Source organism: Dendronephthya gigantea, unplaced genomic scaffold, assembly GCF_004324835.1.
Source record: "Dendronephthya gigantea isolate DGI-Jeju-01 unplaced genomic scaffold, DenGig_1.0 000005F, whole genome shotgun sequence".
In the NCBI taxonomy this organism is placed as follows: domain Eukaryota; kingdom Metazoa; phylum Cnidaria; class Anthozoa; order Malacalcyonacea; family Nephtheidae; genus Dendronephthya; species Dendronephthya gigantea.
In genome coordinates this window covers 3,099,020-3,126,604 of record NW_021163015.1, presented here as the reverse complement: position 1 = coordinate 3,126,604, position 27,585 = coordinate 3,099,020, and the positions used below count along the sequence as shown (strand labels likewise).

Here is a 27,585-nt window from a genome sequence, read left to right as displayed (position 1 = left end):
GTTCGTATTTCCCAAAAAAAATGATAAGAGGGTTTAGTTGATATTAAAGATCGTGGTTCCTGAAAGGCCAATATCCCTCCGTGTGAATTGTGAAATGCTTCGGTTTTTATGGTCGTGAAATGCCATATTTGTAGTGCACTCGACAAACACGTTTGTCGATTTTGTGAAAAGAGAATAAAGAATGTCTGTGTTGTGAACCGTGCTTTGTCTCCCGATGATATAGGACTTGTTTCTTTAGCTTCCGCCACGCAAAGCTTCCGTAATGCATGCAACATACCGGTCATTCGATCTTCTTTCATTTATTCACTCTATTTATCAATACAAATCTCGGAACAAAAGTGCAAACTTAGAAACGGGTTCTTTTCAAAAAAGCCTCAAAACATATTGTAATGATCGTCATCTCCACTGGCGCTACCCCTATGCCGCGATCTAGACGGGGAGGGTGGTAGGGTAAGTTTTGTTTTGATCGAGGTCTCTGGAAACATTCTTCCAGGCATTAGACTCGGCTTATCGTAGTTGAAATTCAAACTAATGTCGCTCAGAGTCGAACTTGGTGATTGACCTGCGCTTGAATTAGAATCGGAACTGGCTACGCTGAGAGTTTCTAAAACAAATAGAAGATCTTGGCATGAAAACTGTGTTGGTCAGTGAGTTGAAATGCCGACCAGGCCTTAGATTTATGCGCAAAGTTTGGTCGGGAACGGGGGAGGGGGAAGGACCCACCTGTATCCTGTTGACCACGCACTTAGTTTCCTTATAAGTATATTAGCTTCATCGTCCGTCATTACCTGCAGCGGAAGACATTTCCAGCTGTTTCCCATAAAAACCATTGTGATCCAGCCGCGTGACAATATTCAACATTTGATGCTGGAAATCTGTTTTCGAGAAGCTGCTCAGTTTCTCCAACAAACCAAGAAGATATTTTGTAAAATTACTGTCGAAATTTGCTACGGTTCTTTCGAAATCAGAGCTGTTGATAACCTCATCCATATCTTTGGATAAAATCTAGAAATTTGAAAAAACATTTTCCCGTTTTAATGACGTCAAGCTAACAAAGATGGAGGCAATTTGAGCAAATAGCAAAATTGAGAAGTTTACACCATCAGTTTTGGTGCCATGGTAATACACTGAATTCAGTATGGGAGTTAAATAGGAGGCATTTATTCTTTGCTCGTAATTTTGAACTGGCGGAAGATATCACGGGAGTCTACCCGACCTTGGCCGCTGCTTTTTTCTTTTGCTTATCATACAACAAATCTTCCTTTTCCAGTTTTCCCGTTTTCTCAGCCGTCGGGTTTTCGCTGTTGATAACTGTCTGGGTGATTCTCTAGAGAAGAGTTGAGGAGTATCATTACTTGGAAGACAATCGTTAGTTAGGACAATGAGGGTGAATGCGTGAAATGGAGGAATGACGGGGGATGTTGGAAGGTGCATGAGATGAGATGCTTGTGGTGGAAAATTACCAGAGTTGGAGGATTTTTTTTTTACCTGAATGCAGTTAGTGAACGTAACACAAACCATCATTAGCTTACTAACAATCTGAAAGACAAATAAATTGCGAGTAAAATTACCCTGAAAGATTGAAGTCAAGAAATAACGTAATCTCTTCAAAGAAGCCCGGGGCGAGAGTTACTTAATTAAAACGTCACAATTAACACGTCGCATTTAATTAATTACGTCGACAATGAAGAAGCGCATGCGCTTGCTTCCAACCTTAGTGTTTTTGCTGTATTTGATGTCTGCGTGACAGATAAAAAAGTAAATGCTGATTCAAACTCAAGACAGAGGCGTTTTGTTTGCGAATGGAAACTCTATTCAGAATGCATGGTGAGTTTAGAAGACCTAAGGACATCGCATGCGCATGCTCACAAAGAGGTAAATGAATTGAAGAAAAAAATATCAACGATAGCAATGACCGTTTTATCTGCATTTTAAAGACGCTGTGATCAAAATATCACTGGAGAATATGAAGGTAAACTTTCTGGAATAAAGCGAGATATTGATCATTGAAAATATTACCTTTAGTAATTCAGGAGCAGTTAACATGCAGTCCTTCAGACATTTATCCAAGAAATCGTTGTGATATGTTAATACGTCATCAACATTATTCACCTATGAATGGTTTGGTTAAAATGATGCAGCATTGACAATGAAAGACCGTTAGGAACAGACTGGTATTTTGTTGCCAATAAAAAAGGCCTAACAGGTAAGATGACGGCAGCTGGATTGCTGAACGAATGATTCAGTAATCAACGACAATTGCTCGGCACCAGACGCTGAACACCCCATACTGAAATGCCCTGTTTCCGTACTTACATCTTTTAAATTATTTTCCAAGATATGCCAGTATGGTTCAATGACTTCAGACATCATGTAGTACTCGTAGTTTTGAACAAACTGCAGCATCTTCGTTCTCAAAGATGAGCACTCCACGTACCTGATATATGCATGTTAGAACCGTTAGAATAAAAGCAAACTTGTGCACGAAAAAAATTACTTTCGCCATTTCAAAACTTACCATCTTGACGCGCGAAATTTATGCTGTTTTGTTGTCTTGTCGTTTAACCAAATCCTTAAAGATGAATATATTTAAATAAAGTTATTTTGGAGTCATTGTGCAGAGGTTTTACAAAACATCGAACCCTTTTTGAATCGGATTATTTGAACTAATAGCTTCGTTTCAACAGGCTTTTTCAACACGAATGAGCCACGCTCGACCATCTTACCTGCAAAGTTGTCTTTCGACGTGTTTAGCGTAAAAAAGATGTCGGAAAAGAAGCTGATATTTTGTTAACGCCTGAAAAATAAGAAGTTTCTTGTTGTAAACCATCAACATTGCTATAATCTGCTGATAAAAAAATAATCGATATTTATGAATATTTATGAATATTTATAAATCTACCTTTCTGCTAAGAATGAGGGATACTGGCCATTTAACAACATAATCAAACGAAAATGCCTCCAATCCTAAACAAAAAAATGATGAAATTCCAAACATGAATAAAACAGGGTAAAAAAACTCAGTTACCATAACTAATTATCCTTCATTCAGACCTGATATTTGAATTTCTGTAGGGTCCTGACCGAGGGAAGACTGAACCGCTGGAAATAGAAATGAAAAATTGACGAGAGAGCTAAGGTATGTTTCTGTGAAATAGTTGATTGCTTTCTGGCGATATATAGCAAAATACCTCTGTCATTGGCAACTGACAAAATCCGGAACAACTGCGTGATGAGATCATACGGTAAGAGCTCCACTCTGGAAGGAAACACAAATTACTGAATACGTTTATCAAAAACCCAGCAGTAACCTCTCTGTCTCCCAACGACAAGAAGATTAGAAAAGGTCTAATATCTGGGCCTGCAGAGTGTGTTGGTCGAGGTTCACGTCAATGACTGGATGTATATTTTTACAAGCAACATTACCTCAAATCATCCTTGAATGGATCTGCGTTTGCGGCTGTTGTTCTAAGCGAGAGCTCAAGCAATGTTTCAAGACGACTTGGAAATATATCTGGACGGTAACAAAATGAAAATTCAGAATTCATATAGGTCAACGGTCAGAACTAAGGCGTGGAATATTGAAGTTGAAAAACATGAATACCGTCCATGTTCTTTTTCATCTCGTCTTCAGCAAGGTCCATAAACTGGACAAAAAAATCCCCCTGACCCATCAGGAAATACAGCTTGATAGACCTAAAGTTTGGAAAGCACCAATACAAATAACAAATATGCCGATCGGGGTACAAAAGTGCAAGCAGGTCACATGCAAGTCCAATGAGGTTATGGTAGTTTTCATCGTTGATCATAAATTGCTTTACCGGAGTCGACCCATCAAATCTTTTTCCTCCATCAGCAAGTCAAGCAAGGTCTTACTCGCGTAATCGTACGCCTTCTCTATTCTATCAACGTATCTGAAAATAAACGACACAAATGTCTTGAGAACAACATCGTTAAAGATTGATCTGAATTCATTCTGTCATCATGACAGCCTACACGATTGCTGATCAATCACGAACATACTCTCTCTCACGAAGTGTGTAAATGATCTCTTCCGCGTCCGGACATTGCACATCACGACCTGTGAATGAAAATTTTTAAGAAATCACTGAATCACTAAGGCAACAAACTAACATCACAGGCGATAAAATAGTGCGGGAAATAAACCACTTGTAATAAAAGTAAGTTTTCCATATTTCTTGGAGTGTTGTCACAAGACTTGCTGAGAACCTACCGCACTGACGAATCACGTTGAGGTATTTTCCTGTGCTAAGAATCTTCTGGGCCACCTGGATGAACAAAAATACTATAATTCCTAATAACTGCACAAGATTCCGATGTAAATGCTAGCATTATTAATTGACAAATATGTCGGGGCTTGCTTATACAAGAAAAAGAAGACCACAAGAATTATCATTACCGTTTCCAAGAAAACAGGAATCTTGTGTTGCACGATTGTATAACGTTGACGCCAATATGTAAGACAGGGTTAAGGAAAAAACGAATTACAAAAAACGACCTGAAAGACCTTTCACATTCAAATTGGAAAACATTGTTTGAAAGGGATATGCATCGTTATATTCTTCTGTTAATTTCTCCTTTTGAAATGCTTCCTGTTCCGCAACCAGGAACTGTCAATAGCAAAACACAAGTCATTGGATTTCACTTGAGATCGCAGAGGGAGAAAGCGAAGGGATTTAGTTGAAGGGTTTAGTACCTCAAGATAGGGATCATTAACCAGTCCTTTGTATATCCATTGTTCTAACATATCAAAATATGGAACACACGCCTGAAATATACACGATGGCTGTGTGAGATGGATTAAAATGATTTTTGTGGAATAATTTCTATAAGTTATGGTCGGATGACTTTGCTTTAGTCAGGTACACGCAGGCGAAATCTTCAGTGTTATATAATAGAATTCAAGTGAAAGTTATTTAGAGGAATACGAAACTTTCTTGTTAAAAAATACAAAACCCTCACAGCTTGCGTAAGCCAAAGGTAAAGATCTTGAGACGTCGCATCACTACAGGACAAAACCAGAATCATAACTTAGAGAGAAATACCAGAGCACGTACGTTTAAACATAATTAAAGGAAAATTTTACCCAGTGAGATTTGTAGTTCGTTCGTGCAACAATGTAAGAACTGCACCTCCTTTACACTGAGCCTAAAAAACACAAAAATATTTTCTTTTCTTTAAAGATCTTCGTGTCTTACAGTACAGTTCGACTCCTTTATTTCCAGATTGCTTTTTTTCTTTCTGCAAATCGTCTGCCATATGAAAGCATACTGAGTTAATTCGTTTCTATTCTAACCGTTTCAATTGCTTCAGCGATGGACGAGAGAACATCCATGCGGCCCAAACATGGCTGAATTAGAAACCAGAGTTTTTGTAAAGACAATTCGCCCTGCAGAAAGAAGAGAACGTCACATTCAGCTTGCATGCGCATGCAGTGTTGAAATGCCCACACAATTGAAGCTACTTTGTGGTACATCGCTATTCATCTGAAAGTGATGCTCTACACTTTACTTCGATGAAAATTACCTGATTAAACTGGTGTTCTAACTGTGCAACAAAAATGTAATATTCCTAAAAGAAAAAACGGATATTACGTTGTTTTCTAGAGCTCTCGTTACAGGTTTATTCAGGACTACATACCTGCATAATGGTTCTCATAGCAGCGCTGACAGCCTGGTTAACCAAACCGGACATGAAACCAGATTTATCTGAAGAGAAAAGTAGATTAAATGCAACCAAATATTACGATACAGCATGGGCGAATTCATCTTAAGCAGAAAATTAACAACAATCACCTTCGATGAAACGGCATAACAGAGAATAATGCGTGCATATCGGAAGAATGCGTTGAACAAGCTCTTGAAGTGAGATATCTAAAGAGAGTTTTAGTTGTAATTTCAATATTAACAGTGGAGTAGTTATCTCTTGATCTATTGCCGTGACCAAATTACCTAACGTTGAGTCAACAATGAACTCAGGTGGATCTAAACCTTGCAGAGAACTGCTGCTGAGACGAATGTATTTTCCTTCAACACCCTTGGAATAGAGAAGAGTTTTATCAAAGATTATAAAAGGAAATCCTGATGCAGACTAAGCGAGAATGATTCACAAAGTGAACGTACTGTCATCAAAAAGAGGAGATCTTCGATGACAGCAATCTCCTGCATTTTGAGAGGAAGCGTTTTCACAGGTACAGCCTGCAGTTGAAATAAGTTGGCAATCGATCAGTGCTTGTCCAAATGGAGTGAAAACACTCACACTCAATTTTAAGCTGAGAAATACTCATACTGGTTGTGGTTGGTCTATGGATTGTACAAAATCTCCAGTGAGATGAGGACGAGTTGTGAACCATTCTGGTAAGAGAGGTAGACCAGGAAGACCTGTTGAAAATAATCATTTGTAAGCAAGTTGAAGAAACAAAAAACAAGGCAATGATTTTTATAGACTTCACCTTTTCTGGCCTGTTTTTCTCGAAGATTTTTCAAAGTCGCTTCAGCTGCTGGTGAAGCAGATGGCCCTGTAATGGACGCTAGTTGTGTACGAAACTAAAGCAAAAAAATTAAAATAAATATAGTTTAGGTACTCCTGATATCATGCAATATACCAAGAGGCCATCCATCCACTTAACATCTAATAAATTGTTTAAATTCATAACAAAAACACTTAGTTTATACTTCTTCAAGCTCTTTTGCAGTCATTTGTCCTGAATATTGTTCAAGATTTTGCAATGTTTCCGCCATGCTGGATGATGCTGCAGGCTTGCTGATATCTGTCTGCCTCTTGTGACCACGTTCTCTAGCGATTCGCTCCAAAGATGCAACCATCTGCCAAAGAGAATTTAACAAGACATAAGCAAGATACAAAATAACATTCAAATGTATTGTACAGTTGTTTAAATACTAACGCTTGGATCATCTGAAATTCTTGAGAGAAGAAACACTAATGGGTCCAACTCTCGAATGCTAAAAAAATGTCAAAATTGATCAGGATGCTTGCTGGTTTACTCCATAATGTTGTCTAACAATTTTATGTTCTTACTTCTTTGATTTTAGTAAATCATATTTTTGGAGAAACTCTCTTGGATATGGTGTAGTTTCTGCTATCTTCTTTTTGGCTGTGTGGGCAGAGACCTAAACCAGACCAAGATATATTGTGATATTATTCTGTTCATGGGTGGATATGGCAGGATGTTTTACAATATCATGATAAATATGGATTGGAAATTCACCTGTGTTGTGACATATGGTGTCATGTTTTTTGTCAGGACCTCTGTGTACACCTCTGGTCCATCTCCCCCCGTCACCCTTCAAAAATGACATTGTGAGTAAGCAAGGTTGGCATCATGGTTGCATATGATGACAACCTGAAGTGGAGCCCAGGTCAGTGGAGTCAAGGTGGCTATATCCAGGGTAGTGGGGAGAAAGGTAGTGAGGATGAGGGCAGTAGGCAATAGTGGTTGGAGCCAACACATAAAGGCCAGGTTAGCTTGCCCATGGTAATGGGATCAAGTTGGCAAAGTCTAGGGTTATGGGGTCATAGTAGGTGGGTTGAAAGTATCAGAGCCCAAAACAGCAAGATCAAGGCCAGTAAAGTCAAATATACAACATCGACGGTCCGAAATGTACAAGTGAAGTTTCCTACAATAAGTTTGTACTTTCTTCTATAGTCATTCCTCAATATACATACCCAAGGAGCTTTAAAAGTTCCGCCACTCGATGATGAACCTGAAACTCGCTCATATTGATAAGTAAACCATCTAAATACAAAGAAAATAACACGAAAAGCTAAGAAACTTGCGAAGTTTTACATTTCAAAAATCGCTCGCTCCTCTTGTGTGGAATTGTAATTTGAATTTTAATGAGCACTCGTTCTGTTTCCACTTAACCCTATTCCTCTTCATCACTCCTTTGTCAAACAAAAATCAATCAGTAAATAAACTATTTGAATTTAATTTATTTTTTCCATTACAAAAAGCATACAAGCTATTTACAACTCGTCGAAGTAAACTTCAATATCCTTCATTCGTGTATATTTAATAGAAATGATCAAACCTCAACGGTTGATTCTATTTCTTTTTATAACCAACCTAAAAATTTTCCGTAAAAAATTTCCTTCGAGGACGCGTCAGTAACGTGGGCTCATAAACAATGATCAGGGGAAATCCATATGTCAACGGTTCGAGAACAAAGTTTTAATATAAAGAATTCTTTTATTTTTTATTTGCCTAATACAAACAGGAAAAAATGGTCGAAAAACTATGGAAAACTGCTGGAATAGTTTCTCTCATAGGGTTTTTATGCTATGTCAACTCGCTAGAAGGAGATTTTGTTTACGATGATAGGTAGGGGCAGTGTCACTCTCGCGTGTTCGATGCGAGAGTTGTTGCAATTTGCAAAAATAAAAGTAACAATTACAAGCAATTATTGTTGTTTGATGTAACGAACGTAGCTGAGAGTGAAATATCGGGGTAGTTTATCAGTTATATTGGCCATGTTTTTTTAGTAAACTTCAGTTAGTTATATATTGTTGTATTGTGCGTCTGTGAACGCCGATATTATATTGTTCATTGTTCTGCAAAACACAAGAAAGCGTCAATTATATTTTAGCGACACGTTTGTTAAATTTGGGAAACGTGAGATTTTAAAGTTGTTTGATTTATTGATGTCTGTTTTACCGCTCGAAAAATAGTGTTTTTATATAGTTTTGTTTTTATGCAACGCTGACGGTTTTTTAGCTCTGTTCTGCCAGGAACATCTGGCAATGAACATCTGTCCAGCTCATTGAGGTAATAGGAATATGCAACAGACAGCGTATTATGCGACCTCATTGAAAAGCAGAAGCCCCTGGAGGGGTTTTTTGTATGCATAGGCTTGCACTTGAAAAAAAATTATTCCAAAGTACCTTAACACTTCTGCAAAGAATCTCATCATCCTACCCAAACCATGTCTTATTCCAGTTTTTACAAGATATTGTTTTTTATAAGGAAAATCTACTATTCTGTACATTTTTCTAGCCGTGCAATTGTGCAAAATGCAGACATCTTACCAAGCACACCTTGGACAAATCTTTTGTTTAATGATTTCTGGGGCACACCATTAAAACACAGCGGCAGTCATAGGTCTTATCGTCCTTTGTGTGTTGCATCGTTTCGTCTCAATTACTATCTGGCTGGTCTTAACCCGTGGGGTTACCATCTGGTTAATGTTCTTCTCCACTGTGGTGTCACCATCATGGTGGTTGTTGCAGCCAACATAGTTTTTAAAGAAAATATTGCAGTTTTTGTTGCAGGAGTGTTGTTCTCTGTTCATCCAATTCATACTGGTAATACAATTATGCATGAACACATAAATGTAGCTTGAAGTACGCTGAACAGTCTGTGATACAATGCATAATAATTACACTATATGTGAGAAAATTTCATCAACCACCCCTCACTGAGTTAGAGTGGTTCACCCCCCTGGAAAAGTCAGCACTTCTTTCAGCCCTCTCTTTCAGATAAGCTCTAGGCCCCCCAACTTCTGTAAAAATGCAAAAAAGATATCTACGAAAAGGTTGAAAAGAGTTCATTACAATCTGGGTGTAGTATGAAAGCTAAGAATCTTCATCCCCCCGTTTTTATCCACCAGTTTTAACCTCCTCTTTCAGGATAGAACGCCAGAATTTGTGATATTTCTAACCTCTCAAATCTGCTAGTGAGATACGCTATCAATATTTTCAGAGGCAGTATCTGGGTTGGTTGGTCGTGCAGATGTTGGTGCAGGATCTTTCTACCTCGCTTCTTGGTTAAGCTATCATCGCGGCTGTCCCAGGAATGATGCAAGCACGAGATGGTCATGGATAATCCTGAGTATGGTGTTTGCAGCGCTCAGTATGCTCACCAAAGAACAAGGATTAACTGTGATCGGTGTATGCTTGCTGTACGACGTCGTTATCATAGCAAGAATACGGCTTCAGAATTTTGATCTCTCTGTGAAGAAGGTAAGCCACACATTTAACTTCACGATTTGAGAATCAAACTTCTCAATACCATAAATCACTCCTCACCAGATCCTCTCTTTGTTAATTCATTCTTTACTCCGTTTCAGGCGAGGAAGAATGGACTCATGAAAAGAATCACTGTACTCTTAACCACAGCCAGCATACTTCTTGCGGCTAGAATGCTATTAATGAACAACGCCCCGCCATCATTTTCAGCCTCGGACAATCCTGCGGCAAATTCCGACAGCTTTTTAACAAGAATACTGACTTTTTTATATCTTCCAGCCATGAACTTTTGGCTTTTAATATTTCCACATACACTATGCTTCGACTGGTCTATGACAAGCATACCCTTGGTGGAAAGTTTAAACGATGTAAGAAATCTTTTTTCCTTCGTGTTTTACGCATTTTTTTCACTTTTTATAACACTTTGTATCAAAGGAATTTTACAAGAAGAGGAGAAGACTGAACAGGCTGGGAAATCGGCCCCAAAAAACCTTAAAAACACCACGAAAATATCTGGTGTTAGAAACAGACGAATTTTGAGAAAAACAAATGGAAATGTTGGTAATTTATACTCGAGCAATAGTTCAGGAAATAATGTCCTGAAAACGGGGGAAAAAATGAAGGAAAGTGAAGATGTTAATCCTCCAGGCGACTGTATTGTGCTGAGCACAAATGAAAGAGCGATTTTATCGCTAGCATTTATGGTATTTCCTTTCATCCCGGCTACAAATCTCTTTTTTTATGTTGGATTCGTAATTGCGGAGCGTGTCTTGTACATGCCCAGCATAGGATTCTGTCTATTATTTGCGCATGGTTTTAACATGTCGTGGAAATCTAGTGGAAAGTTTTTGAGAATTCTGCTTGCAGCGATCACGTGTATCTATCTCGTGTTACTGTCGGCCCGAACTGTTCGGAGAAACATCGACTGGAGATCGGACGAGAATCTGTATCGCTCGGGAATTGCCGTAAATCCGAGCAAGGCTTGGAGCAACCTTGGTAATATCTTAAAGGGGCAGGGTAAGATCAACGAGGCAGAAAAAGCGTACAAGAAATCTATCGAGCACAAATGGAGCGCGGATACCTGGTATAACTTAGGTTTGTTGTATCAGGAGCAGAAAAGATTTAACGAAAGCATGAAATGTTATCAACAGGCTATAGATTTGAGACCGAGGTTTGTGCTACCGTATCTAAACATGGGAGTAGTTCTGGAAAGTTTGAATGAAAGAGAACAAGCGTTGGAGATTTTAATACAAGCAACGCACCTGGACGGAGTAGGTAATGCATTAGGCAACTGACGATGACCACGATTATCATTCAGGAATTTGTCAGCACATTGGAGAAACGCTTAGTGCAGAGCAGGAAGGTACAGTAGAGGAAAGCGCAGGACAGTGAAGTACAGTAGAGGACAGGACAGTAAAGGAAAGCGTAGGAAAGGACAGTACAGGGCAGGACAGTGCAGGAAAGTACAGTAGAGGACAGGACAGGAAAGTACAGTGCAGGAAAGGAAAAAAATGGATAATGCAGTACCGTAGTCCGATAGGACAGGACAGTGCAGGCCATTGCAAGACTTTGGAATACAAATAGAAATACAGAAAGTACAAGTGAAGTGATGTAAAGCGATAGTCAGGCTTTCGCTTCATCTGTATTTAGGCTTGAAGAATCCGAAACAACACAAATATGGCGTAGCAGCAGCGAAATATCACAGAGGACGAATACTGGCAGATATGAAACAAACCGATGAAGCTATTCAAGTTTACCGCGAAGCCGTCGAAACAAGACCAGAAGAATTCCCTCCACACAGTCTATACAACCTGTTAGGTATGATGAACTTCCACCTGTACGTTTATACCAGTCATTAGTTTAGTTTTTGAGCTGTGAACAAGGTAAAATCATTGACTATACTTCAGGTGAAGCTCTGTATACAAAAGGAAATTTTCAAGAAGCTGAGCTGTGGTACAGGAACTCGCTGAAATCAAAACCGAATCACATACCAGCATTTCTAGCCTTAGCTAAACTCGTATCCAGGTTTCCAGAACGTTCCACGGAAGCTGACGATCTCTATAAGAAAGCATTAGAACTGGAACGCAAGAACGCAGACATCTACATTCACTATTGTAAGTACTGGGGGGAGTTTCAGCGGCGCAACTATGATGGACGAGATATTTTGATCTTTTTCAAATGTTGTAATATTTTTCGACTTATTTTCGCTGATATTTTTTTCATTCAGCAAAGCACCTGGAAAATCATAATCAAGAGAAATCCGCTGCAAAGATGATGAGAGACGCAGTGAAAATGTTTCCCGAAAACTTCGACGTTGTTGCCATTTCAGCGGACCTACACCGTAAGATTGACGACTACCATCTAGCGCAACAGTACTACGAGAGAGCCGCTGAACTCAATCCTACGTTACCGTCGGCTCTGATGAACCTGGGCGCAATGTACCACCTGACCATGAAGTTTGATCTAGCGGAAAAGTATTACATGAAGACACTAGAATTGGCTCCGAATGACCAATCTACTATGGATAATCTGAAGAAGCTCCGTGACACCGTTAAGAAAAAGGAAAAGCGATGAAATAAGAGCCAAGATAGGATATTCATTCTTTCTCGGGGTTTTTACCCCATATCCTGAGGCCGATATTACTAGGCTAATAACCCCGGTGTATGGTGGACTAGTTTGGCAAACCTGTTTCACTTCAATTCGTGTCTACGTTTTAAACGTTTAGAACTATTTGAAGATAGTATAAAGTTATGAAATATTGAACAAATAGATGACAAAATATTTGATATTTATCATAGAATATAAACCTATTTATATCAATTTCTCTACAGACGTAATTATGTGATTTTATAAAAATATAGATGTTAAATAGTATTTAAATAAATATATTTATATAGACAAAATGTATAGCGAATGATAGCGTGTCAAAAACCTCAGCTCCTCATACAAACAATCAAGAGTACATACATTACTTTGCGATACTCACGAAACTTTGTCCAGTAATTTTTCCAGGTCGTTTGCGATTGTCTTGTAGCTTTCTTCCAAGTTATGACTTGTGGTTTTCACGTTTTCCGATAACTAAAGAGTTTTTCAAATCATTTATGAAACATGCTGATGAGAGACGAAGATTTCGAAAGCAAAACATTACCTCGTTAATAATATCATCCACAAGCATTCTTTCTTCTTCGTTCAATCCTTGGCCATTTTCTTTCACGTGACGCGACCAATGACGTAATCTTTCTAGCTTACGTCCTGAATCCCTAGAAAGCCGAAATATTCAAAATCTTTGTCAATGTGGCTGTTCTTCATCCTCTTCAAGGAGATGAGAATTACACTTTTAAACATAGTTACCTTACCTTAACTGGGTGGTTATTGTGTAGTACTTCAACATTCTATTACGAAGCTGCACTATCGATTGTTGACTGTTTTTATCTGTTAGGAAGCTGGGGATGACACCAGATTTAGAATTTCCATTGATTTGGGGGCGCGAAGACTCCAATTTCACCTTGCCCTTACATTTCCGTATTCCACACGTCTCTTTAAGTTCTAAAATTTCATGAATTTCGAGAATTCGAAGGCATTCCAGGAAACTATTTTACAGAAAATCACCACAAACCTTGAGAAGGAATCTTTTCTTCTCTCTTCTTACTCTTGGTTTGCTCAAAGGAAGATGGTGGTAACAGGACAGGTTTCTTAGATTTACTACCATCAGCTTTCTTAGAAATTTTCTGAGAATTCAAAGGTCTGCTCACTTCATCAGAACCAGTCTGACTGGTATTAGAACTGGTACGACTGGTTACTGAACTTGAATAAGCAGGTGGTTCAGGTAAACGTTCAGGTTGAATGAAAGGTTGAAGATTCTGAGGCAACTTTCTCGGAATATCTTCAGCGACCGTTGATGATGGAGGGTGTTCAGATAATTCCGAGAGATTGAAGCTTTCTCGTAAATATTCCGGTACCCTGGGTTGCGGTCTTTTGACAGGAGCGATATCTGGTACCGAGGTTCTCGCGTGCACTTCCTTGACTGTCGTGATATTTTTATCAAAACTGGTCGCTATTGGTCGATTCAAACTCGTAATCTGACGTCGTTTACCGCGATTTCGTACCGTCCTTCGTCTCCAATGAATCGCACATTTCTGAACGCATCTTTGCACGTTTTGGGAAAGCTAAAAGAATCATAACAAACACGAGTCAATAACAACTATGGATGTATAATTTCAAGATGAGGATAAAATGAGCATTAGGAAATCGCAAAATAAACTTGTGCCATGATGACGAACCTGAATATGCCTTGTTGCCGCAAATCTTTCTCGTTCAGCCATGAAATAGGTTGCGAACTATTTATTTAGAAAAAAAATGGAGTGTTGATCGTATTTTATTGCACAGATCAGTCAACGTTTTATCAAAATGCTTACCTTGATCCAATGAATGACAGTCACTTTATGCAGTCGCTGTCGTCTTCTTGTCAAGGCTTCGTTAATGGCTATCTTCTTTCTCTTTTTCTCTTCGACATAGTGAAACCATGCGACAAAGGCCTTGAACAAATATTACTCAGTTAAAACCTTTCGTTGAGAGTCGCATCGTGCCGTTAATGGAGAATATTTCGATACCTTTCGTTGCAGACAAAAACTCCACATCCAAAGAGCCATGTGAGATTTCTTCAAAAATTTCTTACGTTCAGCATACTAAAAGGGATGTGAGAGGATGTTGGTGTACATGTGGTGTTATCGATTGCTCAGTGGCACAATATGTTGTAGCATGCAACTGTTTCACAAACATCATCATGTCACTCACTTTTGATCGCCAGACTTTCCAATGCAACGCAATTATTCTTTCATTGTGATACAACATACACTGCTGACGTAATACCTGTGCACACCAGAGAAAAATTCAATCAAAATTCAATAATTAACTGGACACACAGCGCAAATATTGTAGCTATTTTTCGACCTGTTTTCGATACCCAAGGAATCTGTATTTCTTTAAAACATCAAAAGAGTGTTTCAGCACATTTCTCTTCCAATGCTCAGCAGCTATCATCCATTTTTCGTTGGAGGAAACTTTGAATCGATATTCTTTCTTCCATTGGCAAAATGCACGACAAAGTTTACCTATAAAAATTGCTGTTATTTAACAGGACATTATGAAAACAACTAACACTAGGTCTTTAGATCTCCTGCATGGTAAGCTCGTGCAGTGTTTTCTAACTTTCTATGCTCAATCAATACCTCGTTCAAGATGTCTTTTGGCTTCAACGATTCTACGAAACGCTTGCTGTCTCTTCCAGGAACGATCTTCAGCGTATGACTGCCATGCTGAAAAAATCTTAAGAGAATATCTGTTTCTTAGGCGAATATGGAACAACAAATACGCCAGCGTACACATTCAATTTTAGCTAAAAATATTTTGCTATACCCTGGTTATTATCTTGCTTTTCCAATGTCGAAATGATATTTGATAATGTTCCTTGCTTTTTCTCAAACACCCAGCATTTTCCCGCCAACACTCGAACCGAAGTCTGCGAGAAAACGTCACTTTTAGGATCAATAATCATATTTCCAAATTTGCAGTGTATATCTTCACCTTAAAGTCGTTTGGTCATGAAACACTTTCTTCTCTTCAACAAATGATTTCACCGCTCTCCATTCCTCGCAATATATCTAAACAGTTGAAGATCACAAATATTCAGCTTCATTTAAAGAATGCAGAATCATTTACAACATCGTTCAACATAAATGTGCGTAAACACTGTTGAAAAGAACCACGAGCCAGGTTGACCACTGCGTCGATTATACCTGACATTTCAAAGAATGTTTTGCAACAGTAAAGATCAATAATCTTTCTGAACACGAACCTTCCACGATCCAACTATTTTCCCCAGGATTTTTCGGTTAAAATGTAAATCTGCCTTGATAAGCATTCTCCATTTTTCTCTCTTCTTGATCACAAACTGAAAACAAGATTCATCCATTCAAGATTCCTTGCTGTCTATAACACCAAAATTTTCTCAATTGAAGTATCCAATACCTTCGTCCAATTTTCCCAGCACATCAACATTAATTTCCTATTTTGATGTCGCACAGCCATCTTCGACTGAAGGAAACTAAACACAGTAATTCAAGAGTATTAATACATCATCGCAATTAACCTCTCAATCATCAGGTTTAACAACGGCAGCGTTACCCGAAATTTAGATGTTTGATATATTCTCTCCACGACACAAAACATTTCTTCTTCAGTTGTCGTTGATAATGGTCCTGGCTTCGCCCCTGTAACGGATTAGTTCAGAATAAACATGGATACACCATATACGGTAGTCTAGCGGATATATCACAGTTGAAGGTATACGTCTAGACTTCTACACAAACCATAGCTCGGAATACAAACCATTAAACGGTTTTCTTTTATCCTCAATCTTGTTCTTGTCAACCAAACGTGGAAGAATTCCTTCCTGAGCTTTTCATCGTAGGAAATAATAGCCTGGATTCGAACAGTGTACTCAGTAGTCAGTATCTGCTTCTATCTTGCCCGACCAATTGATTTACGACATTTAAAAGGTAAAATTCTATGGGTCTAAGGAAAACTTACCATTCGATGCAGCATCTGCACATCCAACGTGAGATGGTGCTCCTGCAACCAGCGATAAAACGTCTTTGCCAGGAGACATTCCCTGTGACCAAATCATATTATTACTACAATATCTTGAGTATTCAGGAATACCTCATCTCAAATGAAACATTAGAACAAGGTTATATCAACGGTCAAATGGCATACTGTACCTCCGAAATTCTTCAGCTCTTCTCTGATTGATACGTTGGGACTTTACGAGATCAACGAATTCCTCCCAACGGGAAAAGTACCTGAACAAAACGATGTCAATTCTTAGCAATTCAAGGGAAAAAAACAAGCCTTGTCAAGGTATTGACAAGAAAACAAACTCCAAATTTACTTTGGTAGCATGTTCCGTCTCGCCGTTATATCCGCCTTAAATTTCTGTTCGTGTTCCAATCTTCTAAGCTCACAATATCGTCTCCAAAGGTTCAGCATTTTTCTCAATAAACACTTTCTAAATTCATTGATTGAGAAAAGAAGAATTTGAGAAATGAGTTGAGCGGACGACGATTATAAAATCATGTCGTGCTTCTTGCACCTGTAATGATTTTGAACGAAATTGATTGAACTCATCTGACGAAGATCTTCTCTCTGGTCGCAAGATCTCAGCCACGAAATCCAGAATTTTTTCATCAACTGTTCACGTAAAGATGTGTTATTTTAGAATTCAAATATTCTACTCGAAACAAAGACTCACGCTTGCAACTTACCGAGACTTTGTAAAATTTCTCTGCAGTGAGATTAAATAAAGCCGCTCTTCTTTTGATCTCAACTCTCGTCTGGAATGCTCTGATGCATTTCGTCTGCAAACAGCAGAGAGACAGAGTAATATATCATAGAACAACACAATATTGAATAACGGCTAGTTACCTTCAAAGTCATTTCAAAATGATTCATTGCAATGCATTCATTTTCCCTTCGACGATGACACAAGACGATATCTTGAGTGTGTGAAAGAAATAACTGACTGACAATAAGTAAAATCTACAATACTACGAGTTAAGTTTGCTTGTTTTCTTTCTTTCCTTTCCTTGTTGTATTTTTGAAAAGATACAGTGTTTCCAGTGAATGAATACTCGTTGTTTTCTGGCGTTGTTCCCTTTACATTTCACAGTATCCTCGAACTGAAACAACTCCACTTTGCGTTCCCAGATTATTCTCCATTTTAAAAACGCATCGCGCATTTTATGCAAACGATAAAACCGCATACCAGAGGCTGAAAAAGACAATAGTTTCCAATCATTAAGATGCCTGAAAACCTCCATAAAATAGTCTAATATCAACGATTATTAACAGCCAATCTCGTAAAGCCATGATACAAACGTGCACACTTACAGAGACGGAGTTTTTTCACATTTCTCTGCAAACGATATAATTTGAAAGAGCGCAGAACTTTGAACGCTAGTTTTCTGTTGTGAAGTTGGATTGCATACAGAGTTTGGCGTTTTTCATCAAGCGCTGTGGAGTAACTGTGAAGCCATCTTTGCCAAGCCTGGAAGATATTCATTAGAAAGAGTTTAGGAAGATAAAAGGTGAAGTTTAAACTGAAGAAATACACAAAAACCAGCAGTATACTCTTACTTTATAGAACAAGTTATGTGCCCAGAAATGCAAGGCTTGTTCTTCCATTGAATGCAATTCTTGTCTGACTTTGAGGGAGTTCTTCCACTTTGAAAACACCATTCTGTGTCACAATTGTAAAATGTTAGATGTGAATAAACCAATGTAAAATGAAAGTTCCATATTGTAGTATTCCAGCACCTTTTAACTATGATTTCTGCATCTTCCTCAGCTTGGCAGTAAAGCTGCTTTTTCTCTCTCCGTTTGCTGACATAACTCTTCCAATTCATAATCGATTTCTTCAAAAGCATTTGATTTGCTGTCAATAAAATTCATTTTTATTTATTGTGGTAAGACTTTTTTTCATGGAAAAATACTTTTTGTTTGATATTAATTTCGACTCACCTTTCTGGTTTGCAAGATTCATTTTCTCTGTTTTAATTCTCTCATATGTCAGATATGAACGCCATCCTTTCCAAACCTTCAACCACATACGAAACCTGCAGTGGGTGAGCAAGAGTTGGTAATAATTTACATAGTTCTCCACTACGGTCAGATTTTTTTAAAGTCAGAATTACGGCACACCTGTTATGATAGTCAGCTCTGATGTTTAGTTTCCATTCATTTCTACCATTCCACCAAACATCTTCCCATTGTTGAAACAACCTTTTCAGCAATTTTCGATTATAGTGGTGTCTAGAATAAGGTATAGATGGTTCTTTTTTTATACAACCACTGATAAATTACAGCCATGCATCACAAACCTTGCTTTTGATGGTGAAACCCTCCCAAATGTCTTCTGCTGCCATTTATAAACATATTTCAATGAGATAAGCCTGTCACATAGATAACAGTATAAATCATATATTATTTTGAATATATATAGACTTTGAATCTAATGAAAATTTTACAAATCAATTATAATTTACCTCACTCTAATATTGGCAAGTCTTTCTTTTTTAGTGATTTTTTTAATGATCGGAAACTGACGTTCATTTTGCTTCTTTTTTGGCATACTTTTGATGGGTGCTGATGTTTTTTTCTTTTTCATTGTCACCTCTTGTCCTAAAGTTTACCAATACTTGCGTGTCTATCACAAATGTTTGGAGTTCACTAAAGTATGTAATGGCTAGGAATTAAGCTAAACTTATGCAGTTTCATTGTTTTAGTGGTTGAAACCAGCTTGGACCAGTCTACAGAATCAAGACAACCATCACATAATTGGCTGTTGATCCTAGTTATATATGTATGTTATAAGTCCCAACCTCCCTCCCCTCTTGCCTCTCCCCCCTCCCTCCTCCCCAAAAGAGAGATCACCCCATATCCCTGTCTTCCCATCAATCAAATTCACCTTGAACACCTCCCAATGCAACATATCTTGACTTGGGATCAACACCATCCACACCAGGATATTTTCCATGCAGTGCAACCCCATGTACTTTGAAATATCGTTCATTCTTTCTTGACATACATACGCCCTGTGTGACAGTACAAATAAAGCGTTTTTTGAAAACAAAATATGTAATTTATTGTTTAATTAATTCACTGTTACTCTTGTATGATAGACTGTTACAAATCCCGAGGAGCTACAGTACAAACTCCCCCCTGAATTTTGTACATCGGAATATCTCCCGCTGTGCTGATATTTTACCCGTGAAATGAAAAAATAAGGTAACAAGTATTACACAGAAATTAGTGCAAATTAAGAGTTTAGATTTTAAATTGATTCAATTTCAGTTTGCGAGCAAATTGAAGTGCGATATATCCGCACAAAATAATATTTTCTTGGTAAAAACTCGGGAGAACAGTTTGGAACAGTGTGTTGAAAAATGGAAACATCAAACATGCGCTGCAGGAATGCAGGGGGGGAGATGAATAAACGCCGGTGAAAACTTCGTTGTTTATGTGTTTATAGTTTGTAAAGTTCTTAAAAAATCGAAATTATTAGAAAAAGCGTTGTAATGGCAAGTTGTTGTGACAGCGAGAAACATGATGAAGTAGATGGTAGGCGAATGCATCAATATTCGTAAAGCTATCTTTTCTATCGCTATTAAGCATTAAATGCTGAAAGATTGTTTAACTGTATATTTGAACTTAAAGGCGTGGGATGTCCTATTAATTAATTAGCTGTATATTTGTCAAATTGTCACAAAATATCTGAGGATTATTGCTGGGTTTGATGGAAGTTTATTAATACGTTAATCAATCGATATATTCATAAATCTTGTGTAGACACTCACAGTGTAGTATACAGAATTTATGATATTGTATCTTTTTAGTGGATACATAATTAATCACTTTGAATTACCTTTTCTGGAGCAGAGAGTTGCTTGAGAACCTTGTCTTTTTAGGTCATATAAAAATATACATATACATGCATTGTTAGTTATCTAATGCCCGAGGATTCATGCTTCTGAAAATATCATGTTATTTAAAATTTTTCATGTGGTTAATTATTTATGATTTTAAATTTACAGGCCACGTCCACTTTGCGGAGAATGTGGAGCCACATAACCTCATACAAGTTAAGCAAGATGGTGATAGCAAAGTTCAAGTTCATTTAGGATTCCTACAAACCAACCATAAATACGAAATGAAATTTGATATACCTAACCTTTCTGGTGGAGAGGATTTTACAGCATGTGAAAATGTCACAAAGGATGTCAAGTTGGATGTCACTAATGTTCAACCTACGGGTAAAATACTAATGTTATGAATTCATTTAAGTAAAAAAACCAAGTTATATATGATGTTTATAATTTTTTTAGATACTTCAAATACCATTCTAAACACCACAATCCATCTGTCAATCTTTAAAGAAGGTCTGATGAAGAATTGCTTTACTCTGCAAAACAAAGACAAAAAAGAATTCGACGTCATTATTCACGCCCGTGTTTTAGGAAAATATAGTGGGACTCCTCTGGTCAAGGATGGTATTCATTGTTTGGAGGTGATAAAGGAGGATGTTGATTCCGCAAATGAATTCACATAAATATACACAGAAATAATACAGAAATTCAATTGTAAATAAAGACAATTTAAATGACACTTTTTGACATCTTCCACCAATTCTACTCACAAGTTTAATGACATATAAAATCCACAAGTGTCAAATTTCATTGTAAGCACAAACCATTCCAAGTTGATGGGGCCATAATATACTTGAGTGGATTTGAGCATCCAATAAAAATATACGTAATTAATGTACACCAATCACTAATGATGAATTTGGTTCAATTTTTGCCATAAATTACCGACAATATCTAACGAACATTTCTATTATGCAAAGAATTTACCAACTTTATACATTTAGTCTTGAAATAAAATGAAATAGAATTTAATAGATCAGACTCCATTGTGGTCCTATTTCACTGTCAATTTAGTGCTACCAGTATTTATGGTCACCAAAAGCATATAATAAATGAAACCATTGCTCTTAAGTAGACATCTCAACAAATATATGAATAAGAAAAGTCTTCAATCTCCCCCCCCCAGTATAGCAGGTTGTTAACATGCATTGACCCACCCTTTACACCTGGAAATATAGGATTCTACCAGAGTACTGTTGCCGCGAGAAAGGTAAAGAATCTGGGTACAACACAATGTCCGTTCGTTGTCGGTCAGTGGTTTTTCCCATCGCAAATGAACCTTTTTCAAAAATTCTTATATTTCGTTCATTTTTTTCACATCTATTCCCCTTTCTCGTAAGATTATAATGCAGCACGACGAGGTATGTAAAGTATAAATTTTACACTTATCAAGTGCGAATCTTTTTTATCCAGCGAACTGAAAATGTTTGGCCTGAACTATTTAAATCCTGTTACTGTTCGAAACTATTGCAAATTACGCACCCCTAAACGACCAAAACAAAGCTGAAATATACGTACACAAATCTTATCTGTATAGGTAATATGGTCAGTCATCAACCATGGGTTTTGTTCATTTAAAGTCAAGTTAGTACCATGATAATGTGACCTTATCTTTCATACCTGAATATCACCCAGTATTGTTTATTGTGTAGTCCTGATATGAATTAACAATTTCACACTAGACTGTGATCTCTTCAATTGTTCTTTAGGACAGACACAAATAATTTCTGTAGAAATGAATACAATGTCACAGGATTGTGTAACAGACAATCATGCCCACTAGCAAACAGCAGATACGCAACTATCCGTGAAGAAAATGGTATATATCTTTCACTATTCAATAGTATATCATCACCAATGTTACAACCAAGTCTAAGACACATTTTTACACACGTCAGGGGTCTGTTATCTCTTCATGAAGACGATTGAAAGAGCACATTCACCAGCTAAAATGTGGGAGAAAATCAAACTAAATAAGAACTATGAAAAAGCACTTGAACAGATCGATACAAACCTTGTATACTGGCCAAATTTTATGATACACAAGTGCAAACAAAGGTTCACTAAAATTACACAGGTAAAAATTGAAATTGACTAGTTTAAACCCAGATATTAAATGGAAAAAAAGATAAAGAATCCCCAACAAATTACTGTCATGAATTTGCTTTCCTGTAGTATTTGATCAGGATGAGAAAACTTCAATTGAAAACAAAGTAAGTGATCTTTCCTATCAAAACTGGAGAAATAAAACAGATATTTTATTAATTTAATTATTTTTCAGACCTAAACTAGTCACAATAAATAAGAAGGTTGAAAGACGAGAGAAAAAAAGAGAGGTACATTTGTAATCTTAAAGATTTTCTTCTCAAAACACGCCTTCAAATTTCCATCCAACTATATGTGTATTTGTTTCTTTTTTAGTCCAAAGCATTGGTAGCAGCACAGTTGGATAAATCTATTGAGAAAGAGCTTTTGGAACGACTAAAGAAAGGAACGGTACTATTCTTGAAAGTTGCTTGTTTCTCCTTATACTTCTGAACCTTAATTCATTAAATTTTTCCAATTCAAATCCTGCATATCTTGCTTTGTCTAGTACGGTGATATCTATAACTTCCCAAGTACAGCATTTGAAAAAGTTATGGATGATCAGGAGTTGGAGGAAGTGGACGATGAAGACGAGGTAGTGAATAGCACATCTGTCTTGAAGTTCCTACAAAGAAAGATTACTTTACTTCTAAAACAAGATTGTGCTTGTGGTTTGAAAGATACTGTCTGACATGAGAGTTTTTTATTCATAGGAGGAAGAAACTGAGGAACAAGAGGTTGAATATGTGGCAGATGAAGATTTTGAAGAGAGTGATTTGAGTGATATTGAAGACTTTGGAGAAGAGGAAAGTGATGAAGAAGAGAAAGATGTTGAGACACTAAAATCCAGAACATTTGGCAAGAAAGCGAAAGTTGAAATTGAGTACGAGATAGAGGAGGAACCAAGGAAGAGATTAAAAACAACATGATGGCTTTATAGACAAATTGGTACTGAAATAAGTCCACGTTTTATTCCACACATAAGACTATCTGTACATTCCTTATAATAAATAGGATATCTATAGTAATAATAGAGATGTCTTAAACACAAACTCAATAGTTTGACGTTGTGCTTGATCCTAGGAGACTAGACCGACCAACAGTTCCATTAAATCTTGGCCTTTCCTTTAGTTTCTCAGCTGGAGATTGAAATTTCACAGCTCCTGGTGTTTTCTTGATCATATTGAGTGTCTCAGTAACTTGGATGGTCTTCTTGTGGTTCTTTCCAAGGACTAGAGAAAGCATTGATTGACATTTACCAAAATGTTTCAAAGCCTTGTCTGTCTTCCCTTGGCTCAATCTGATGGTACCAAGCAATTGGTATGATTCAGCCAAGCTAAGACTGGGATCACCATACACCATCATTTTACTGGTGATGACGTCACGGATAATACCAGCAGCTTTGTCGTGTTCACCCACACGAATGTATACAGAACTTAGTGCCTCCTGAGCCTGGATTGTTTTCTTATTGTCTGAACCATATGTATCCTGGTATATCTTCAAACATTGCTCTAAGCGATTCTGGCTGTGTATACTATCATATCCCTCAATACCCTGCATATCAATAGTTGTACAGTACATCACATCTGCCAGTTCAATGGTATCTGCATCAAAATTCTTCTCTGCGATTTGGAGACACTTTTCAATCATCTCGATAGCTTTTCTGGAGTTCTCGCCTTGCTTGTAAGCTCTTGCAGAACCTTGATAAAGGGGAATCATTTCTTTCCCACTTTTACCATAAATCTTTCCTCCTTGTTTCAGAGCTTTTTCATAATACTCAAATGCAGCCTCAAACTTTTTCAGTTTCACTGAAACCTGAAACATTGAAACTTGTGAAGATATTGATTGACAACAAATTAATAAGGTTGATTATATTAAGATGATATACAGATGAACATGATGGTGATTATATTGATAATGACAATGATCATATTGATGACACTATTGATGATCATGTTACAAAATTATTACTCAAAGTCATGATCATTACCTGGCCCAAACAATCCATAATCTTCACATACATTGATGACATTTTGCCATCTTCAAACTTCAATTTCTCCTTTGCTGATATTTCAGCCTTTTTAAAAGCTTGTTCAGCTTTCTTGAATTCCTTCATGAGAAAATTCGCTCTGCCCATAACGTAGTAGACAAGTTCCATGACAGCCAAGACCTCATTGCTATGAGACAACCTTGTGCTACGATATTCCTCTGCTTCACCTTGAAGTAGCTCATCTCTGCCTCTCGTTCCATGAAGTAAAGCTTGCTGAGCAAACCCCTTCCGTTTCAAGTAAGCTTCTCCAAGCTTACCATATGCTTTCGCCAATTGCCAATGACCATTCCCATGAACAAGTCTGCAATAAGCAAGACTTCTCACTCGCTCTTTCACGGCTAGTTCGTGCTCTCCTTTTTTATCAAATTCACGAGCTTGTCTTCTTGCTCGTTTCAACAGATGCAAAGGACGACCAGCAGAGCTGGAGCTGCCTAAAAAATCGTGAATTACTTCTTCATCACTAGCTTCAGAAGAGGAAATCTTTTGCCTAAAAGATGCTATATTTTCTTCATCTTCTGAGGTTTCCACAGTCGGGATTTTTATTGTTTTATCTAAGGAATGTGGTCTTTCATCTTCACTGTTTGATATTTCGCTGGTTTCACTCATTTTTATGGAATTATTAACGTTTTTCTTTCACAACTCTTTGTATATTTCGCCAAGCAACAACATTGTTTACAATTCCAGGTAAAACCCATACACCACACCGACTATATCGATCGTTTTCCTTTTAATGCTTTAAAAACAAACATCAAAAATGAATTTATTTATACAAGAAATAGTTCAAACGGGCTTTTAAATCAGTGAACAGTTTTTACATGTCAAAAAACTGCAAAACATTTGCATAAAAATGAAAATATTTTGTCTCAGAGAGCGCATTTTGAATGATGCAAATTAGTTTGACAAAGTATGACAAGGCAAGTTTATTCTGGTACAATAATATATTTTGAATATTCCCAGGCTAATATTCTTTGACTATATATTAAGTGTCGTGGTGATACTGGCCTGGATGAGTTAAAATTTCTTCAGTACAACTGACCGAATTAAAACATGACAGAGTCTGAACATTTGAGTCTAACCATTAAATGGAGTGGCACAGAGTATGTCATTGACGACATTAAGCCATCTTGGAGTGTGCTTCAATTGAAACAACAAATACATAAACAAACAGGTGTTCTGCCTGAAAGACAGAAGCTGTTAGGTTTAAAATATAAAGGTAATAAAAGTGATAAAATTAGCAGAATAAAATGCTATTCTGCACTTGCCTGCTAATATTTGCAATCTTACCATGTCTGCATGAAAAGGTAAAGTCCCAGGTGATGATGTCAAAGTTTCTATGTTGTCTCTTAAACCAAATGCAAAAGTTATGATGATGGGCACAAGAGAAGAGAATTTAGTAAGAACAAGAATATTTACTTATTTATCAGTTATTTACTGCTTACCTTGTGTTATTGATACATGGCACTTTATTGTTCAAATTCTTGTACCTTCTCCAAGGCTAGTGTCCTTCATTCCTCAACTGAGACAGATGGTGGTGATGTTATCAATGATTTTGATATTGAAGAAGAGGAAATTCTTGTAGAAAACAGGTTACAAAACAGAAGGATTCTCCATAATGTTACCATTCCCTGAATAAGTCAGTTTTCTCTTACAGAGATGAATATTTGGCTAAAATTGCAAGGAGAGTTAAGGAATATCAGATCAAAGTATTGAACGAGCCTAGAGCTGGGAAAAAGCTGTTGGTATTGGATGTTGATTACACGTTATTTGGTAGGAATCATCATCTTTGCTTTAAGTCAAGATCAAGACTATGATCTTGAGATCTCAATATTTTGTAATGTGATGTACAGAATCTGTAAGTCTGACTACCATAGTGTTCTAATATCATCGTAGATCACCGGTCATCTGCTGAGAAAGGAATCGAGCTGATGCGTCCATACTTGCATGAATTCTTAACTTCATGCTATGAAGATTATGACATAGTTATTTGGTGTGAGTATGTTTCAGCCCTTCTGTCTTCAAATCTTACATAAATTCCCACAGAAGACAATCAATTTGATTCGATATTTTCGTCATCGTTTAGCTGCAACCAACATGAAATGGGTGGAAGCGAAGATGAAGGTAATAATATACTTTGAAGAAATAAATATCAGTACTTTCTCTAACGGTACAGCTGTCAAAAAATATTCATAATCGCGATCTTTAATACACACTTTAGGAACTCTCCGTGTTGGACAATGCCAACTACAAAATAATGTTCATGCTAGACTCCCTCGCTATGATAACGGTTGACCATCCAGAATATGGAGTTATCGAGGTTACTAGCATTGATTATTGAGGTTATGGCCGTCTGACGTTACCCTTATAATCTTCACGTTTATTTTTCAATTAATTTTTCAATTATTCAGACAAAACCACTGGGTGTTATATGGGGAAAATACCCCGACAACTACAGCAAAGACAACAGTATAATCATCGATGATCTCAGACGAAATTTCATTATGAATCCTGCCAATGGACTAAAGGTGTTTCATAAATCAATCATGATAGCGTGTTGGTAAAACCTGTTCAAATTGAGATTTTTATTTTATTTTTTTCCCAATCATCAGATACGTCCGTTCCGAGAGGCTCACTTGAACAGAGAAACAGACAAGGAACTCAAAGGACTCACCAAATATCTTAAAGAAATCTCACGTTTGAAGAATTTCGAGGAACTTAATCACAACAGATGGGAGAAATATAAACCCGATGAAAAGCACAGCTGATGTTATGACAAATAAATAACTTTTCGTATTTCCACAAACTAACAACGTTCATAAAAATTTAAAGTGTTCGGAAAGGCATCAGGGACATGTAGTGTCATTCACGTACGACTGAAGATCACCCACGCAGAGTTTAGTGTTGGAG

The 27,585-nt window shown here is 37.3% G+C and overlaps 7 protein-coding genes across 8 annotated transcripts; 4 read left to right on the top strand and 3 right to left on the bottom strand.

Moving 5' to 3' along the window:
• Positions 1–98: 98 nt before the first annotated feature.
• LOC114516198 (gamma-tubulin complex component 2-like) lies at positions 99–9,082 on the bottom strand. Its single transcript, XM_028535603.1, has 35 exons — positions 9,067–9,082; positions 7,708–7,777; positions 7,250–7,325; positions 7,060–7,151; positions 6,926–6,983; positions 6,696–6,845; positions 6,473–6,566; positions 6,310–6,401; positions 6,144–6,218; positions 5,973–6,057; positions 5,817–5,894; positions 5,662–5,729; positions 5,548–5,592; positions 5,318–5,410; positions 5,108–5,169; positions 4,984–5,026; positions 4,718–4,789; positions 4,570–4,631; positions 4,421–4,478; positions 4,235–4,289; positions 4,024–4,081; positions 3,822–3,914; positions 3,605–3,696; positions 3,427–3,514; positions 3,192–3,259; positions 3,055–3,102; positions 2,903–2,967; positions 2,727–2,797; positions 2,519–2,572; positions 2,317–2,437; positions 2,020–2,112; positions 1,489–1,539; positions 1,217–1,327; positions 789–1,005; positions 99–604 (listed from the first exon to the last, which is right to left on the bottom strand). The coding sequence occupies exons 2-35, from the start codon at positions 7,758–7,760 to the stop codon at positions 375–377; spliced, it is 2,871 nt and encodes a 956-aa protein (XP_028391404.1). The 5' UTR covers positions 7,761–7,777; positions 9,067–9,082; the 3' UTR covers positions 99–374.
• LOC114516199 (protein O-mannosyl-transferase TMTC2-like) lies at positions 8,190–12,865 on the top strand. The gene is made up of 7 exons (XM_028535604.1): positions 8,190–8,362; positions 9,035–9,342; positions 9,740–9,999; positions 10,107–11,280; positions 11,656–11,823; positions 11,913–12,119; positions 12,233–12,865. Exons 1-7 carry the CDS (start codon positions 8,265–8,267, stop codon positions 12,577–12,579), a joined length of 2,562 nt encoding a protein of 853 aa, XP_028391405.1. The 5' UTR covers positions 8,190–8,264; the 3' UTR covers positions 12,580–12,865.
• Positions 12,766–20,867, bottom strand: LOC114516197 (protein SFI1 homolog). The gene is made up of 33 exons (XM_028535602.1): positions 20,792–20,867; positions 20,486–20,520; positions 19,529–19,655; positions 19,107–19,242; positions 18,942–19,013; positions 18,763–18,873; positions 18,583–18,677; positions 18,379–18,496; positions 18,199–18,301; positions 17,953–18,109; positions 17,672–17,833; positions 17,488–17,558; positions 17,328–17,420; positions 17,156–17,253; positions 16,955–17,071; positions 16,785–16,865; positions 16,594–16,675; positions 16,393–16,485; positions 16,189–16,274; positions 16,033–16,108; positions 15,860–15,955; positions 15,589–15,665; positions 15,421–15,523; positions 15,234–15,330; positions 14,956–15,116; positions 14,800–14,874; positions 14,616–14,690; positions 14,421–14,540; positions 14,286–14,342; positions 13,622–14,171; positions 13,362–13,551; positions 13,154–13,265; positions 12,766–13,083 (listed from the first exon to the last, which is right to left on the bottom strand). Exons 3-33 carry the CDS (start codon positions 19,644–19,646, stop codon positions 12,988–12,990), a joined length of 3,678 nt encoding a protein of 1,225 aa, XP_028391403.1. The 5' UTR covers positions 19,647–19,655; positions 20,486–20,520; positions 20,792–20,867; the 3' UTR covers positions 12,766–12,987.
• LOC114516207 (UPF0687 protein C20orf27 homolog) lies at positions 20,064–21,626 on the top strand. The gene is made up of 3 exons (XM_028535618.1): positions 20,064–20,181; positions 20,655–20,873; positions 20,946–21,626. The coding sequence occupies exons 1-3, from the start codon at positions 20,139–20,141 to the stop codon at positions 21,167–21,169; spliced, it is 486 nt and encodes a 161-aa protein (XP_028391419.1). The 5' UTR covers positions 20,064–20,138; the 3' UTR covers positions 21,170–21,626.
• A 161-nt stretch (positions 21,627–21,787) lies between these two features.
• LOC114516257 (protein MAK16 homolog) lies at positions 21,788–23,865 on the top strand. Of its 2 annotated transcripts, XM_028535680.1 has the most exons (10): positions 21,788–21,907; positions 22,084–22,130; positions 22,256–22,365; positions 22,445–22,623; positions 22,722–22,759; positions 22,828–22,882; positions 22,968–23,042; positions 23,140–23,226; positions 23,345–23,579; positions 23,763–23,865. In XM_028535680.1, exons 1-9 carry the CDS (start codon positions 21,893–21,895, stop codon positions 23,558–23,560), a joined length of 822 nt encoding a protein of 273 aa, XP_028391481.1. In that variant the 5' UTR covers positions 21,788–21,892; the 3' UTR covers positions 23,561–23,579; positions 23,763–23,865. The 2 variants fall into 2 exon arrangements, with proteins under 2 accessions (XP_028391481.1, XP_028391480.1); XM_028535679.1 differs by lacking the exon at positions 23,763–23,865 and having other exon boundaries at positions 23,345–23,650.
• Positions 23,581–25,416, bottom strand: LOC114516256 (tetratricopeptide repeat protein 23-like). The gene is made up of 2 exons (XM_028535678.1): positions 24,622–25,416; positions 23,581–24,446 (listed from the first exon to the last, which is right to left on the bottom strand). Exons 1-2 carry the CDS (start codon positions 25,285–25,287, stop codon positions 23,685–23,687), a joined length of 1,428 nt encoding a protein of 475 aa, XP_028391479.1. The 5' UTR covers positions 25,288–25,416; the 3' UTR covers positions 23,581–23,684.
• A 183-nt stretch (positions 25,417–25,599) lies between these two features.
• On the top strand, positions 25,600–27,463 carry LOC114516102 (ubiquitin-like domain-containing CTD phosphatase 1). The gene is made up of 9 exons (XM_028535477.1): positions 25,600–25,894; positions 25,983–26,074; positions 26,176–26,267; positions 26,333–26,448; positions 26,572–26,670; positions 26,762–26,799; positions 26,897–26,995; positions 27,087–27,203; positions 27,288–27,463. Exons 1-9 carry the CDS (start codon positions 25,729–25,731, stop codon positions 27,441–27,443), a joined length of 975 nt encoding a protein of 324 aa, XP_028391278.1. The 5' UTR covers positions 25,600–25,728; the 3' UTR covers positions 27,444–27,463.
• Positions 27,464–27,585: the final 122 nt, after the last annotated feature.